This window comes from Neofelis nebulosa, chromosome 7, assembly GCF_028018385.1.
Source record: "Neofelis nebulosa isolate mNeoNeb1 chromosome 7, mNeoNeb1.pri, whole genome shotgun sequence".
Lineage (NCBI taxonomy): Eukaryota > Metazoa > Chordata > Mammalia > Carnivora > Felidae > Neofelis > Neofelis nebulosa.
Window position 1 is genome coordinate 61,438,666 of NC_080788.1, and position 17,164 is coordinate 61,455,829.

Sequence of the window (17,164 nt, forward strand, 5' to 3'; positions counted from 1 at the left end):
CTGCACTGACAGTGTGAAGCCCGCTTGGGCTTCTCTCTCTCTCTTTCTCTCTCTGTCTCTCTGCTTCTACCCCCCTTGCATGCACTCTCTCTCAAAAATAAATAGATAAGCTTTTTTAAAAAAAATACGGAAATAAAATATGGAGTTAAATTAATAATTATCAATATTGGCTTATTAATTATGACAAACTATTATACTAATGCAAGGTATAAATAATACAGGAAACTAGGAGTGGTATATAGGGGTGCTTTACTATTTTTGCAATTTCTCTGTAAATCTAAAACTATTCTGATAGACATAGTTTATTAAAAAGTGCTTTAAAAATTTGTAGGATGCAGTTAATGGCATGCTTAGAGGGAAGTTTATAACTTTAAACACTTATTTTAGAAAAAGGAGGTCTAAAGATAGTGACCTGAAGTTCTACCTTATGGAGCTAGTAAACAAAGAGCAAGGTAAATCCAAAGTAGGCAGGAGGAGAGAAATGATAAAGACAACAGACGCAATCAGTGAAATAGAAAAAGGCAAACAATAGACAACATTACAAAGCCAGAAGTGCTTTGAAAAGATTAATAATGTTGATAAACCCATAGATACACTAATAAAAACAACACAAATCACTAATATCAGGAATGCAAGGGATTTATCAATACAGATCCTGTAGAACAATAAGGGGATATTATAAACAACCTTACACCAAAAAATTTGACAATATAACTGTGCAGTTTCTTGAAAATATCTACATACTAAAGCCGTCACAAGTTGAAACAAAATCTGAATAAACACATATTAAAGAAACGGGATAATGATAAAAAAAAAAAAAAAAACTTCCGTAAAGAAAACTCAGGGCCATAATGGTTTCACTGATGAGTTCTATCAAGTACTTTTTGTTTGTTTGTTTTTGTTTTTGTTTTTTAAGTAGGCTTCACCACCGTGCAGAGCCCAATGCAGGGCTTGAACTCATGATCCTGAGATCAAGATCCGAGCTGAGATCAAGTCTGATGCTCAACTGACTGAGCCATCCAGGCGCCCTGAATTCTGTGAAGTATTTAAAGAAGAAATAGGGGCAGCTTGGTGGCTCAGTTGGTTAAGTGTCCGACTTCGGCTCAGGTCATGATCTCACAGTTTTTGGGTTCAAGCCCCGTGTCAGTCTCTGTGCTGACAGCAGGGGGCCTGGAGCCTGCTTCAGATTCTGTGTCTCCCTCTCTCTCTGCCCCTCCTCTGCCCGCACTCTGTCTCTCTCTCAAAAATAAACATTAAAAAAAAAATTAAAGAAGAAATAACATCAATCTTAAATAAACTTCCAGAAAATAGAAGGGAATCGCTTCCAAACTCATTTCACTAGTGCATCATTACCCTAATAACTAAAACCAGATAAAGATGTTACAGATTTAAAAGAAAATTACAGAAACATGCCTTATGTACATAGAGCCCCGTATGATTCTGAGCAAAATATTAACAAATCATAATACATTACGATTAAGTGATCTTTCTGATACAGCAAATATAGTAAAATGTTATATGGCAGAATCTAGGTAATAGATATAGGGATATATGGGAACCTGGATGTGGGATGTTCACTATGAGAACCTTTCAGCATTTTTGTGTTTGAAATTTTCCAAAACACAGTATAGGGAGAAAAGAGAATATTATGAACAGATTTGTATTTTAAAGAGATTACTTCTGCTGCAGTGTAAGGAATTGGGAAAGTACAGGAATACCTGAGAGTAGTTTGAGAGAGGGTGCTGGGACCTGTTAGAAGGATATTATACAGCTGTTCTTTTTAAGGTGACAATTTCAAGGTAAATTAGAGCTCTGGGAAAATTTCTTTGCTGTTGGAATGCTGAACTTTTGAACAGTACCAAATTTTGTCTAAGCATATTTTTTTTTTACTACTTACTTGCTGAGATATTTGGATCTATCACTGTATGCATGTGAGCTTTTAGTAAACAGTAGATTTTTGACATTTACAAAGTGATGTTGAGGAGTTTTGCAAATTCAAAAATTTGCAGACACCACTGCTTTAGCACATAAATTGCTCCCTAAAATCTGATGAAATATATGGTGACCTTTGCAGACTCAACAGTTTTTTAAATATAGGACGAAGGCATTTAGGAGGCTATTTTAAAAAAAAAATTGTTTTCGGGGCGCCTGGGTGGTGCAGTCGGTTAAGCGTCCGACTTCAGCCAGGTCACGATCTCGCGGTCCGTGAGTTCGAGCCCCGCGTCAGGCTCTGGGCTGATGGCTCGGAGCCTGGAGCCTGTTTCCGATTCTGTGTCTCCCTCTCTCTCTGCCCCTCCCCCGTTCATGCTCTGTCTCTCTCTGTCCCAAAAATAAATTAAAAAATGTTGAAAAAAAAAAAAATTAAAAAAAAAAAATTGTTTTCATGTTTATTTATTTTTGAGAGAAAGAGTGCGAGCAGGGAAGGATCAGAGAGAGAAGGAGACAAGCATCTGAAGCAGGCTCCAGGCTCCCTGCTGTCCGCACAGAGCCTAACGTTGTGCTTGAACCCATGAACCATGAGATCATGACATGAGCTGAAGTCAGACACTTAACTGACTGAGCCACCTAGGTGCCCCTAGAAAGCTATTAACATCAATTAAACTGCTAAAGTAAATGTTTTACTGTATTATACCATGACTATAGTTAACCATGAACTTAAGAATTTCTACAAAAAGAATAGTGAAGATGATTGTTATTATAATCATACTTGTATAAAGTGGATGAAGATTATTGAACATATTGTTAGCAAGAAGATGCATGGAGAACAACGAAGCTTTTTGAGGAGAATGTTGGGCAAGTTAGCTAGAGTCACTCATTAGCTTGCAGGGATTGTAATTCATGCCACAGAATTTAAAATTTCATGTCACAGAATTTTAAATTTTAATATCTATAAAAGATGGATTGAATACAGGAATAAAAATTTTTTTAATTGCTAAATAAATGCAACAAGCTACCCAGTTATACTTTTATTTAAAAAAAAATTTTTTTTAATGTTTGTTTTATTATTTTTGAGACAGAGAGAGACAGAGCATGAACGGGGGAGAGGCAGAGAGAGAGGGAGACACAGAATCGGAAGCAGGCTCCAGGCTCTGAGCCATCAGCCCAGAGCCCGACGCAGGGCTCGAACTCACGGACCGCGAGATCGTGACCTGAGCCGAAGTCGGACGCTTAACCGACTGAGCCACCCAGGCGCCCCAACCCAGTTATACTTTTAAAACAGTGTTCACATAACCTATCCTTGGGTTTATGATCTACTCTGTTATATGATGATAACATTTGCTAGTATTTTATATTACCTCGTTAAGGTTGGTGTTACCCCAGTTTGTTTTTCAGTTACTTTTCATTCTAAGATATAATGCTTGCCAGGTTCCAGAATTGAGTAAAGAATGGGAACCTGATGGTAGTTCTGAGTTAAGGGATCTGTAGTCCACCCTTTCCATTTTCCTTGCCTGGTAATGGGCAAGCTTCACTTGAGAGGGGCACAACTTTTAATTCCTTTTTCTGAGTCACAGACTTAACTTCCGGTCTTTGTGTTAGCCCTATGCTTACTAATAAAGAGTGGTTAGTACATGTACTCTTGCTAAGTGTTGTGGTAGGGCAGATAATATAAAAAGTAGGAATGCTAGCGGGTAAAATGCTTATAAGCTTATGCTCAAAGATACTGGATGCAGGAAGCCACCAATCACTTGCCTTGGGAATCAGGAGCCAGCCAAGACTTAGAACTAGCAAATATGACAGCTACCTACAATAAGCCTTTGAAAGTTCTGGTTATAGGTTGATGTGATAAAAAATACTTTCTGACCTTTATTACCAGCTCACTTCTTCCTTAGCTAGGAGCCTTGGAACTTTCTAGGGAGGCCCACTGAGCAAAGTGAGGACCCTCCCAGAGTGCCTCCCAGAAGTGCCCGTCATATCTTTGCTCTGTAACCTTCTGGGCAACCTAGGGGTAGTAGCAAAAACTTGCTCTGTCACTGAGCACTGTCTCTCTGTTACCCTGTTTTGATCATCAGAAATCCGTTACTTTTTTGTTCAGGGTTGAGATGGAGGCACACATTTAGTTACCTTTGGAAATTCAGAAAAGGGATTCTAATCTGAGTACCACTCTCCCCACCTCAACAAACCAAAATCAAGCTTTTTCTTTCTTTTTTAAGTTTTTATTTACTTAAGTACACCCAACCTGGGGCTCGAATTCACAACCCCAAGATCAAGAGTCACATACTCCTTTGACTAAGCCAGCCAGGCACCCCTAAGCTTTTTTTTTTTTCTTCTTCACTGTTTCACAGTGTATTATTGTCCTGTAAAGTCTGAGTTGGCTTTAATTAGGTCAGAGTTCAAATATCTTAAGAACTATTGAGTTTATTGTAATGAATCTTAGGAGGTTTATAAACAGATCCCATCCTCATGGGAAGGTGAGGGAGACCAGACATAACCTACCATCAAACAGCCTGTACTTACTTACATTGCAGGTTGTTTAAACAGTAAAATGAGATAATGTGACAGTGTTGCAAATAAAGTTCTTTGACACCAAACGGTGTTTTTCAGCCTTGAGTTACATAATAAATTTTTGGAGAAATATTGTAACATTGATGTTTGAGATGGACTACAGAGTCGTGAGATAGCGGTTACTGGGAAATGTGTCTTTCTGACCTATTTAAATCACTTTTGAGTGACTACCCTTGTATAAGGGTGGGGATAATGAGCATAATGAGGCACAAAATGGAGTCTCTGGAAATTCCAGTGTAATAATTCTACTCTGCCTAAACAACTGTAATTCTTTTTATTAATAAGCAATGTGGATGATTCTGTTGTACTGCTTGGGTTTAGAACTTCTTTATATACTGGGGGGCAGGAGCCAAGGCAGGAATCTTTAATGGGTGGAGCAGTTGGTTGAAGGGAGGATAGCTAGACCTATAAGGTCTTACGGGTTCATCACATTGAAGAATAGATAGCAAAAATGAAAAATAGAAATCTGTTAGGACTCCTGTATGACTAAATACAGGAATCTGAAGGAAAAGAATCAGTAATATGGTTTTTGTCCACAGGCCTGGTAATTGTATTGACAGAATAGCAATTAGAATGTTGAGAAAAGGTATTTATTATGGGGCTTTTAAGGCTGTTATGACTAAGAAATATCACAGATATTTCTCACAGTTTGGGGGAAAATTGGAAAAATTTCATAGTGGGTATTTTTAAGTGATATGGGAGGAAAACTCAAGGGGGTTAAAGTGAGAATGGCAGTAGTTGAATTGTTTTTATATACTTACTTGACTTGTGTAATGTAACCTCTCAAGCACTTTGAGATTGCAGAGTTGGGCGGTTTCTCTTTCCTTGACTTCTAATCCTTAAGACCTTGAAAGAGAGCAGTGGTTCCCATCTAGAAAGCTGTGAGCTAATTTGAGTATTTCAGAGAGCTTAATGGAAATCATATATTAACCCAGATTAAAGATATGGAAATTAAAGTTCCTTTGTCTTTGGCTGGAATCCTGTCAATTCAGTACTTAAATACTAGGTCTTCCTTATTGATTAAATGCTTTGTTAGCAGTTATACTTTTTAATTTTTTTACAGACGTTAAAATGAATTTACTTATGCAGAGTTGAAACATGGAGCTTGTGAAAGGAAAAATAAATAATAAGAGGGAGGCTTCGGTTAACAGGTTGATAGAGAATATTTTATTTTATCTTTATTTAAATCCAAATTAGTTAACACACAGTGTAGTATTGGTTTCAGGAGTAGAATTTAATGCTTCGTCTCTTACATATGACACCCAGTGCTCATCCCAACAAGTGCCCTCCTTAATGCCCATCACCCATTTAGCCCATCCTCCCACCCACCTCCCATCCAGCAACCCTCAGTTTGTTCTCTGTAAAGAGTCTCTTATGGTTTGCCTCCCTGTCTGTTTTTATCTTCTTTTTCCTTCCCTTCCCCTATGTTCATGTTTTTATCAAATTCCACGTATGAGTGAAATCATATCATATCTTTCTCCAACTGACTTATTTCGCTTAGTATAATACCCTCTAGCTCCATCCACGTTGTTGCAAATGGCCAGGATTTCATTCTTTTTCATTGCCAAGTACTGTTCCATTATATACATATGTATGTATATACATATATACACACACACACATACACACACACCACGTCTTCTTTATCCATTCATCAGTCAGTGGACATTTGGGCTCTTTCCATAATTTGGCCATTGTTGATAATGCTGCTATAAACATTGCGGTGCATGTGCCCCTTCGAATCAGCATTTTTGTATCCTTTAGAGAAATACCTAGTAGTGCAATTGGTGGGTCATAGGGTAGTTCTGTTTTTAATTTTCTGAGGAACCTGCATACTGTTTTCCAGAGTGGTTGCACAGGAATATTTTATTATATGGCTTTATTTCTTTATCCATTTACTAGGAGTTAATTGGCTAGTTAGTGCTTAGTTCTTACTTGACTAAATATATAAAAACACCACAATAGCTGTTGTTGCTTGTGCCAGAAAGTCATACTTTTTCATCAGCTCTGTTGCTTCTAAGTTTTTTTTGTTCCTGTTTCGCTTTGATGATTAATAACTTGAAGCAATATTAAAAACATTTCTGTACAGGGTAGAGCTGGGCTGGCTCAGTTGAGCGTATGACTCTTGATGTCAAAGTTGTGAGCTCAAGCCCCACGTTGGGTGTAGAGATTACTTAAAATCTTAAAAAAAATTCTGGACATACCTTCTTTATGATTGTTTCCCCAACTCTTAGAACAGTGCTTGGTGCTCAGTAAATGCTTGTTGAATGAAACAAAATACTGTATGTAAATAGTAATTAAAGTTGAAGTAAACATTAAGATATAAGAGAATTAAAAGAATAATGATGCATTGACACTGAGTGCCAGAGTGATTTATGTTAATTTTGAGATCTAAGAGGTAGTGGCAGTATTAGAAGCACGAATAATACTGTACTTATTCATAAAGGTCTTTTTCTTTGTTGTATTAGGTAGTTGACGTTCAGCTTTCTCAAATGGCCAAAGTTTTACCTTATAATCTTGTTTTGGTGTGTTTTTTTTTTTTAAAGTTATTTTAGTTTAGAGAGAGTGCACTAGCTGGGGAGAGGGGCAGAGGGCAGGGGTGGGGGAATAGGGAAGGAATCTTAAACAGGCTCCACCCTCAATGTGAGCCCAGTGTGGGACTCGATCCCATGACCCTGCGATCATGGCCTAAGCTGAAATCACGAGTCAGATGCTCAACCAACTGAGCTACCCAAGCGCCCCTTGTTGAATGAAATTATTTCAGACATTCAGAAATCGTATGAAGTGGGTTGCAATAGCAAGGAAATTGCTGAGTGACCAGGAGAAGTAGAAAACTATAGGTCTCTTCCTTACTGGTCCTTCCACCATGTTGTCTAGGAGTTATAGATTAAATTAGGGTAGTTTATAACTTCATTACTTCACAATTTTAAGGTCCCTAAGGAGTGAATCCAGGCAAGGAAGCAGATATGTCTGTTAGAGCCTGGTGTTTCATGTGTGGAAGGAAAAACAGTGATGCTTGGGAAGTGAAATTAAATTCTCATGTAAGACATCTTTGAAGGGACATAAGAGAAAAATATGCTAGCGCTAGAGGATTGTAAAATAAACCTTCTGGTTTTAATCCAAACCTCAGTATTTACTCAGCTCTATCTCACATTTGGTAACCAAAGATAGTTCCATTTGGAACAGTTCTACAAATGCTTATGGGATGCCCGCATTATGGCAAACATGGTTTTAAGTGCTAGATCTATACTAGTGAACAAAATATACAAAGTCCCTGGAAATAGAACGAAGAATTAAAAATAAATATATGCTATTTCAGGTAGTAAGAGATACTTGCCTCAGATGTCTTTTGCTGTTTAACAAGCTAGCCCAAAATTTCCTGGCTTAAAAGAAATATCTTACTGTCTCTTAACATTCTGAGGGTTGAAAAGGCTCATCTGCATGATTCTTTAAGTCGTCTTACTTGGGGACCCTCATTGGCAGCTTACCTGACATGGCTCATTCACCCAACATGGCTGTCAGATGGTGCTGGTCATTGGGTGCTCAGCTGGGCCTCTGTTCTTTTCCCCTTGTCCTCTCCTTGTGGCTTGGGCTTCCCACAGCCTGTGGCTGGGGAAGAGAAAATGAACCACACCTTCGATGGGTGGTGGTGATAAGATTAAATTGCAAAAGAATACACAGGGTGGGAGATAATGCTGTGGCCGTCTACAGAAACAGCCTACCACAGTGCTATTAAAAATATAAAAATCAGGTAGCATACCCAGTAGTTCCATGGATCTGCCTCTTCCTTCAACAGTATTTGGATGTATCAGACCCAGGGATACCCCTTCTTCCAGCCTTCTACCACTCTCCAACCTCTTTTCCAGTCACAACCTTCAGATCCATCTTCTAAGCTATCCCTTGCCTCTGAGACCAGCTAACACTGTGGTTTTTGGTTTTGTTTTTAAGATTAGTTCCTTATTGCCAAACATGAGCTCCTGGATTTGTCAGAATTATTCCCCTGAGGTGGTAGCTGCTGTCAACCTCCTGGTCAACCTGTATCTGCAGGTTTCCTACACCTACTTCTCTCTGGGCTTATATATCAACCATGATGTTGTGACTCTGGCACTTCTACAAGTTAACTGAGGAGAAGTGTGGGGGTGCCCACTGTCTCCTCAAGATGCAAAAACTAGTGGGTGGCCGCACCCTCTAACACAATATGCAGAAGCCGTCCCAAGATGGGTGGGGTGAAACCTTGGACACTAGGGGAGACACTATGGTCTTGGAGAAGAAACTGAACCAGGCCTTTTTGTATTTGCATGCCTTGGGCTTTGCCCATGCAGACCCTCATCTCTGTGATTTCTTGGAGAGGCATGTACTTGATGAGCAGGTGAAACCATCAAGAAGATGGGCAACCACCTGACAAACCTCTGCAAGCTGGCTGGTCCCCAGGCTGGGCTGGGCAGGGCAGGTATCTCTTCCAAAGGCTCACCCTCAAGCATGACTGAGAGCCTCTGGGGCCCTCTGAGGGCCCCTCTGGCATCCCCTTGGTATCAGGCTTCTGCCTGAGCCTCTCCCTGCAGCCTCTAGGCAGCTTTTTAACTGCCATGGAGCCCTCTCCCAAACCGTGGACCAAATGAAAACAATAAAGCTTTTGCAGCAAAAAAATAAAATAAGCAGATTAACAGGAAGAAGGAATGGGGAGCAAAAGATATAGGATTGTATAGGTCAGGTAACGCCTCCCTGATGAAGCAACATTTTAGATACTTGAGAGAATGAGCTATGAGAGCCATAAGGACATCTTAAGGAAGCATATTCCAGGCAGAGAGAATAGGACATATAGAAACTCTAAGGTAGGAGAATCCTTGGTGTGATCCAGGACTAGCAAGAAGGGCAGTGTGGTGGGGCATGGAGTTAGATTGAGAGAAGCAGATTTTGTGGCCAATGGCAAGGGACTGGATGTCCTGTGAGTGAGATGGGAATCTGTTGGAAGATTTTGTGCAGAGTAGTTAAGTGATCTGACTTAAATTTTAAAAGAATCCTGTTGTGAGAATCTTTGGCTCCTGTTTTGAGAATAGACTATGAGAGGACACGAGTGGAGCTAGAGACTCAGGTCAGTAGGCTAGTGCCATGTGAGATGACAGACCTGCTAAGTAGTGAGGCTGGGGTGGGTTTGGGATGCATTTCAGCATATGGGAGTGGCAGGATTTGCTGATGAGGGTGGATATGGGGTGAGAAAGAGGGATCGAGGATGACTTCCAAAGTTCGAATTTTCATTTACCAGCGTGGGAAGACTGGGAAGAGCAGGGTGGAGGTGAGGGAGACATAAGACTTGTACTTTTAGCTTGCGTTGAGGTGAATCTAACAGGACATCTGGGGAGAAAAAGGTTGCTAATTGTTACTTCCTCATTGCAGGTGTGACGTTGAGTGCTTCAGATCTGGTCACTATGGTACGAGAACGAAAATGCATATTGTGCCACATTGTGTACACCTCAAAAAAGGTAATAAATAGAAGAGGGAGAATCCAAGGCTTTTGTGACTGATTTTTTTTTCCCCCAGAGACATCACGTGGAATTTGTAGATAGGTGAAAGCTTTTAATGGTGTCTTGTTTCTTAAACCATAGTCTCATTCCACTGGTTTCTTTTTTGCTGCCTCATGAAGCCAATAACTGCATTATTAAATCTCTACCCAGAATTTGAAGATACTCAAAAATCAATAATAAATAGTTACTAATTTAGTCAGTAACTAGTTACAGAGAAGATGCCTTAAAATTCAATTTATTTGAAGTTATACTATTATCTGAGGAGCTAAGGATACAGCATTTGTTGTCTGTACCCGCATTCTGCTTCTGCCCATGCTTGTGAAAAGTGCAGCACATCGAAAATGGTGTTAGCAATACCCTAGATGTCCACAAGGTGGGAGTGTTGCTCAGAGAAAAAACACATCTTTCAGAACTGAAAAGAACTTGTACCTTAGGGAAATTGACTGCAATTTGTCTCACTTTTTGCTTTTTCTTGACTGTGTCGTTTGGTTTTTAAGTAGTGCTGCTAGCTAGAATGCTGAGAGATTTTTCTCTAAGCTTTTTTTTTTTTTTTTTTTAATTTTTTTAATGTTATTTAGTTCTGAGAGAGAGAGACCAGAGCACGAGCAGGGGAGGGGGTAGAGAGAGAGGCAGACACAGAATCCAAAGCAGGCTTCACGCTCTGAGCTGTCAGCACAGAGCCTGACGCAGGGCTCAAACTCAAGAACTGAGAGATTATGACCGGGGCTGAAGTCGGACACTTAACCGACTGAGCCACCCAGGCACCCCTCTAAGCTTTTAAGATGTCCTGGATTGTCACTGAAAATTCAGAGAACTGGGAAGATTATCATGAGCTAAGTTAGCCAGAGAAGTTTGAGTGAACCTAGAAAGATGTTTGGGAGAAAGATGGTTTAAAGAAATAAAAGAGAAAGATATTTTAGGTGGAATAACAACATGTACAAAAGTGAAGAGGTAGAATGGAGTGTAACAGTTCTAGGAGTCTATCAGAAGGCTTATCTGATTAAAACAGTTTTGTTTTGGGAATAGTGGGACTGCAATATAATTTGTAATTTAAATGCAGATAGTTATAAACCGTGTTGAATGCCAGGCTGAGGGGTTTGATTATGATCCATCCAGTAGGCTCGGGTAAAGAAATGTTTTTTGTTTGTTTGTTTTTCCTGTTTGGGATTTCTGTTCGTGATGGAAAAATCGGTTAGGAGTTTATTTATTTGTTTGTTCATTAATATTGTTTTAAAGTTTATTTACTTAGAGAAAATGCAAGTGGGAGAGGGGCAGAGACAGAGGTGGAGAATCCCAAGCAGGCTCCATGCCATCAGCACATGGAGCCCCACACGGGGCTTGAACTCATGAACCCACGAGATTGTGACCTGAGCCAAAATCAAGAGTCTGACACTTAACCAACTGAGCCACCCAGGCACCCAGTTGGGATTCTGAAATCATGTTTAATAATATGGCTGATATCTTTTACAAAAGTAAAAGAACTGTTCTTCTAGTTAAAAATTTTTTTGACCAAGGTTTATGCTAATTTGTAATAAATAGAAATTCCTTATGGCTCCTTTCAGATTGGAGGGAGATGGGAACTAGAGAAGATGTGAGAAGGATAGGCAGACACTCAGGTAATGGTTTCAGACTTTCATGGTGTAGGAGCCCTATCTTGTGATATCTCATAATTTTGCCATTTTAAGTCTTTGGACGTTTCTTCTACTCTAGTTTAAAACGGTTTTGTCTCTTTATATTTTTCCATGGATCATAATGAAGTTAAATTAAGAGCTGTGATTGATTACCTACTCCTGCCTTAGGAAATGCCAATGATAGGTTTCTTTTTTTTTTTAATGTTTGTTTTTGAGAGAGAGAGAGTGAGTGAGCATGAGCAGGGGATGGGGGGGAGGGAGGTCAGAATTTCTGAAGCGGGCTCTGAGCTGACAGTTGAGAGCCCGATGTGGGGCTTGAACTCACGAACCATGAGATCCTGACCTGAGCCTAAGGTGGATGTCTAACCAACTGAGCCATCCAGGTGCCCTGTCAATCATAGGTTTTTAAGTGAGGGAATGTGTGATTTAAGTGTTAAGATTAATGTGGTGTTGTGGTGCCTGGGTGGCTCAGTCATTTGAACCTCCAACTTTTGATTTAGGCTCAGGTCATGATATCGAGCTTCGTAGGTTCAAGCCCCACCTCGGGTTCCGTGCTGACAGTACGGAACTTGCTTAGGATTCTGTCTCCCTCTCTCTCTGCCCCTCCCCTCACATGTGTTCTCTCTCTCTCTTTCTCAAAAATAAATAAATATTAAAAAAAAAAAGTTAACATGGTCTAAGAAATTAGCAGAATGGGTTAATTGAAAGGAGTAACTCTGATGGTTTTAGATAGATTATGAATAACTTATGTTGAAGCAGTGCTTTCTTCTAGTCTCCCAAACTAGCATAACCCTAATTTCTCCAGATATACTGTGGAGAAGAAAAAGAACCTAAATGTCCTAAGTATGGGGAAAAGCTGTATACTGCATCCCTGAGCATTCTGATGCTCGTTAATTTATGAAAGGCTGAGAAGCCCTGGAGTTAAGAAATACTAAAAAAAAAAATAATAAATTTGTTGTTTTCAGTGTTTTCTAAATTTGTTCAACTGCCAAATCTTTTTAAAAAAAATTCTTTCCTCCTTCTTCTTTAGAAAATATAACATAGTTAATATAGAAGAACTAAATAGAAGCTTGATAACTGAGCAAGTATGCGTTTGGGGCTATTACTCTAATCCCATGCCCATGGATCTTTCCTAGTTATTTTGAAAGCTCAGTTGTCACACTATTTGCATTCATTCCTTGGAGCAGGATGGGAGAGGATTTCAGATGTAAATTTAGGAAAAGATTTGTGAAGTGTTTTAGACAATCAAGTCATGTTAAAACAAGTTTTGAATGATAACATTTTTATAACTGAAATAGAATATAGAATTAATTTTTATATCAGGATGACCTATTTCAGTAAATGGTGTTTTGGTCAGAATGGTTGCAAGAAACAGAGGGACTTAAATTTAGCTCAAGAAAAGGGAATTTGGCACATGTAAATCTCATATAAGGAAAAATTGAACAAAGGGATGCATAGGGATTTGAGTAGGTGTTGTATATTGTTCATGGATTTTTTCATTGTTTATTATGTCACTAACTTGATTCAGCTTTCAGCTATGTAAGTGTTCATTGTAATTAGTGGCCAATCAGGTGTAGGTAGAAGGACGTCACATGTAAAGCCATCCTCCAAGTGAAGCATTTGTAGAGATAGGAAGGAAATGATGGTCATCTTCAATAAAATTGTCATTTAAGGGATGTATTTTGAATCACATCCCTGTTTGTCACACTGTAGTAGATAACTTAAAGTAAGAATAGGTTATTGAGTTGTACTCTTTGACAAATGAATTGTATATAATGAGAAATCTGAATGCACTAGATGGTTACAGTGCTTTGATGTCAGAAATGTCAGGATCTGAGTTCTAGTTTGACCACTTGATTATCTCTGACTCTGAGAGGGCAAGACTGAATATTTTCACACTTATCCCTTCAGTGTCTAAGTCTGTACTTGGCATATAATAAGCAGTGATAAATATTTGGTGAATAAATGAGTTTGCTCCTGTGTATCCTTGTATTCTTTTGAAATTAACAATATTCCCTCAGCAGTGTTGTGCAGTTCATGTGAAGAAATGTTTGAGGCACTTAAACACAGGGCACAGTTAATAGTAATAGTCAACAATTATAGTAGCCCTTTTATTATACATGTCAACAGCCATTCTTTAATTATGTCGTGCTGCGTACGTATACTTGCGCGTGACAAAGGGATAGACATTTACAGCTTTTTGAGTTTTTGGAGGTGTGTGTGCATATGTTTTTAAGTAGAAGCTCTTCCTGCAGATTTTATTTTCTTCCCACTAAGAATGGGATGGAGAGAGGAGAGAACCTAGCAAATTTTCAAACATTTCATCAGAATCAAACAAATCAGTGGGGGAGATTGGGCAGTGAAAATGAAAGCATGATTGAGCTGCTGTGTTCAAAGCAGTTTTTAAAGACTTCATAATCAACCACGGAGAAGTTCTGTATCTGTAACTTCTACCTAGAATTGATATATCCATCTGTTCATTCAGCAAATGTCGACAACCAGATGCCAAGCCCTGGCCAAGACCTGAGTAACAGTTGGAATTTGCTCTTGAGAAACTATCAGTTGAGTAGGGAAAGAAAGTCTGGAGAAAAGTAGCCAAAGAGCTGAGAAGTTAAGTGATTTCAGAGATTTTTTTTTCTTTTTTAGATAATTGTAGTTAAATTCTTCATTTTGGGATAGAATTCAACCCACATAGTTTATCTTAAATATTTTGCCCGCCCCCCCCCCCAAGACAGTATACTTTCTAACCTTTTTGGAAAGCCATTTAATTGTTTTTTTCTTAACAGTTCTTTTATTTAAGAATGAAATATGCCCAAAACATAGCTGAAGAATTATGAGGAACTGGTTTCATTATTGAATTGAGAAGGGTAACCATGGCAAGGAACTTGAACCCTAGTTGTTGATTAAGTAAAAACAGAGGGATTTCTTTTCCCAAAACAACCCCCCCTTAGTTTAATCTGCTTTCTTTAATTTTGAAGGAGATGGACGAACACATGCGGAGCATGTTGCATCACAGGGAGCTTGAGAACCTGAAGGGCAGGTATGGGAACGGCTGTATTCCATAACTTGTGAATGTCGTGGGAGCTGAGTGCTGAGGGTGCCTGTTAGCTTATTTCATAATAATCCTTCATAAGTGACTATAGTCCTATGACATAGAACTGTCTTTTAGAATTATTGACGAATATAGTAGGTTTTTTTGGCATTCAAAAAGGGTAAGTCTTTGTGTATCTAGAATGTGTAGAATTCACAGCAGCTCTAACAAGCAGATTGCAACAAAGGTGGGTGGGGATGGGCTGGTTCCTCATTAGTAAATATTCTCATCCGGTTCCTCATTAGTAAATATTCTCATCCAGACACACCAGTCTTGAAACTAAGACATTTCATGTTAATTGTCTCAGCAGTGTTACAAATTATTACCTGCCATAAACCTTTAGAGTTAGTGGGATAGTCTGAGAAGTCCAAAGTGTGCTAAATGGCAGCAAGTCTCTCATTAGTGTAAATAAAATCTGAGTGCAAACTTTGAATATTTAAGAATGCTGTTTTGTGATTTAAAAGTTGAGATGTTTAAAGAAAGAAAATCTAATAAGCACCTTTGAAAAATTAAATATAACATATGTGTGTATTCCATGTCTTCCCCCCCCCCTCCGCCCCCCCATCTGTGGTTCTTTTTTGATGTTTTTCACTTACTTGAATTTGAGATTTGGAAACAGTATGGAATAGAGAAAGATTGGGAAACTGAGAAATATTAATTTTATCTTTTTTTTTTTTACTTTGTGTCTTATTGCATGAATAATAGATACAGGCTTTGATCATGATGCCCGTGTAAGTCATTCGAAGTTACTTGTGTTTTAAGTAGTACGGTTTTAGATTGTGTGGGCAAATTAATATGGTAGTAAACTTTCAGCGTACGTTTAGCCTATTAGTGGAGTTTTTCCATGGTCTCCGTTCCCTACTGTGTGAAGGTTAGGTCTATACAGCAGTATAAAAGAGGCTTTCATTTAGATTTAATGTGGAGAATTTTTATCATAATACCTTGAATATATGTAATCTTTAAGTCATTATCATTGGAAACCTGTGAAATATAGTCAACCTTTGATTCTCTAAATGTGGATTATCTTAATTACCTCATCCCATTTCCAGCAGACTTCCTTTTGGAATTCACCTTTCTCTGGGCTGTTTACCTGCTACCTGACTATATTATAAATCAAACAAAACATATGAGGTCAGTAAATCTAGTCCTTAAGAGAGAAGCCAATTTTTTCCCAAGGCTAATGCCTTGTTTTGTTCATACATCCACTAATCAGGTATTTAAAACATTAAAAAAATTTTTTTTGATTACTTAAGATTCATGTTCAGTCAATACAGAATTGTAAAAAGTAAAAAAGGTAGAAATCCTCTCACCCATATATTACTCCCCACCCTGCCCCAATCCTACTCCATTTTTACAAGAAAGTCATCAGTTTAGTGTATATCTTATCCAAATCTCTTTCTGTATCTATGCATAGATTTATATTTATATGTAGATATATATGGTTTTGTCTTACTAATGTAACTGAACTACATGCCATGTATTTATTGTTCAGTAACTTTTTTCCTCTACTCCTGCCCATCAACTTAACTGTGCTTTGGGGATTTTGTGTATTTCCAGTTATTTGGAGCATAGTCAAATAATCAAGGAGAAAGCATTTAGAAGCCTCAAAGCTGACAATAAAAATGTCACCCTTATCATCCAAACTCATTTTATTTAGAGGGATATACTTTAGTACTTATTTATTCATATTTTAGACACAGTGCTAACAAGTTTTATGTGGCTTCCTGGCCTGTAATAAATTATAAGGGAGAAGGCAAAGCAGATAACAAGGAAAAACAGCTGATGAAACTATAAAAAACAAAATTTCAAAAATCATTTACTTACTTGGAGCATTTACTGTAGAGACAAACTGTTAATCCCTAATTTGCACCATAGGGACAAATAGTTACCAGTCATTATTTTTCCTTCCTCTCCTCAGTTTGTGATTATTTTCTGTGGAATTCATGTTTGATTACTGGCTTTCTGATGTTAAGACTATCTGTTTCTCTTTATATGTGTATCACTCTAATTTTTAGTTGTGATCTGGTTAAGAAATGTAAAGAGCATACTTTTTAGGTTTTGAATACAAACTTGATTGAGAAGTAAGACATTCTTATTTGGTTCACAATTGTGGACATCTGGAGCATTCCCCTATTTTTTCCCCAGTCTGCTTTTTCAGATGCGTGGCCTGTTTCCACAGATAAATGCTATTACAAGGGCACAACTTTATTTATCAACCAGCTGTTGTGGTATAGTTAGAGCAAGCTTAATAAAGAAAAGCTTATGGGTAGAATATCTTAAGGCTTTGCCTTTCACACATGAGAGGAAATTGTGTGGTAACAGGATGAAGTTAATTTGGGCCCTTCTTTAAATGTCCTGAGGACCGTTTTTGCTTTTATTAGTCAAGAAGTAAAGCAGTACTTTTTCCCCAACAATTA

General features: G+C 38.4%; 1 protein-coding gene and 1 pseudogene across 6 annotated transcripts in view; both read left to right on the top strand.

Annotated features, from left to right (window-relative positions):
• The window catches only part of ZNF106 (zinc finger protein 106), a 65,611-nt gene that overhangs the window by 14,364 nt on the left and 34,083 nt on the right, over positions 1–17,164 (top strand). For 5 of the 6 annotated variants that reach the window (XM_058738064.1, XM_058738067.1, XM_058738068.1 and 2 more), the window contains exons 2-3: positions 9,898–9,983; positions 14,635–14,696. In XM_058738064.1, coding sequence (XP_058594047.1) covers positions 9,930–9,983; positions 14,635–14,696 — 116 coding nt within the window. In that variant the 5' untranslated portion in view covers positions 9,898–9,929. Of the gene's footprint in view, positions 1–9,897; positions 9,984–11,587; positions 11,642–14,634; positions 14,697–17,164 lie in introns of those variants that run through there. The other variant, XM_058738065.1, reaches the window with a different exon arrangement.
• LOC131516692 (ferritin light chain-like) lies at positions 7,130–9,873 on the top strand (annotated as a pseudogene).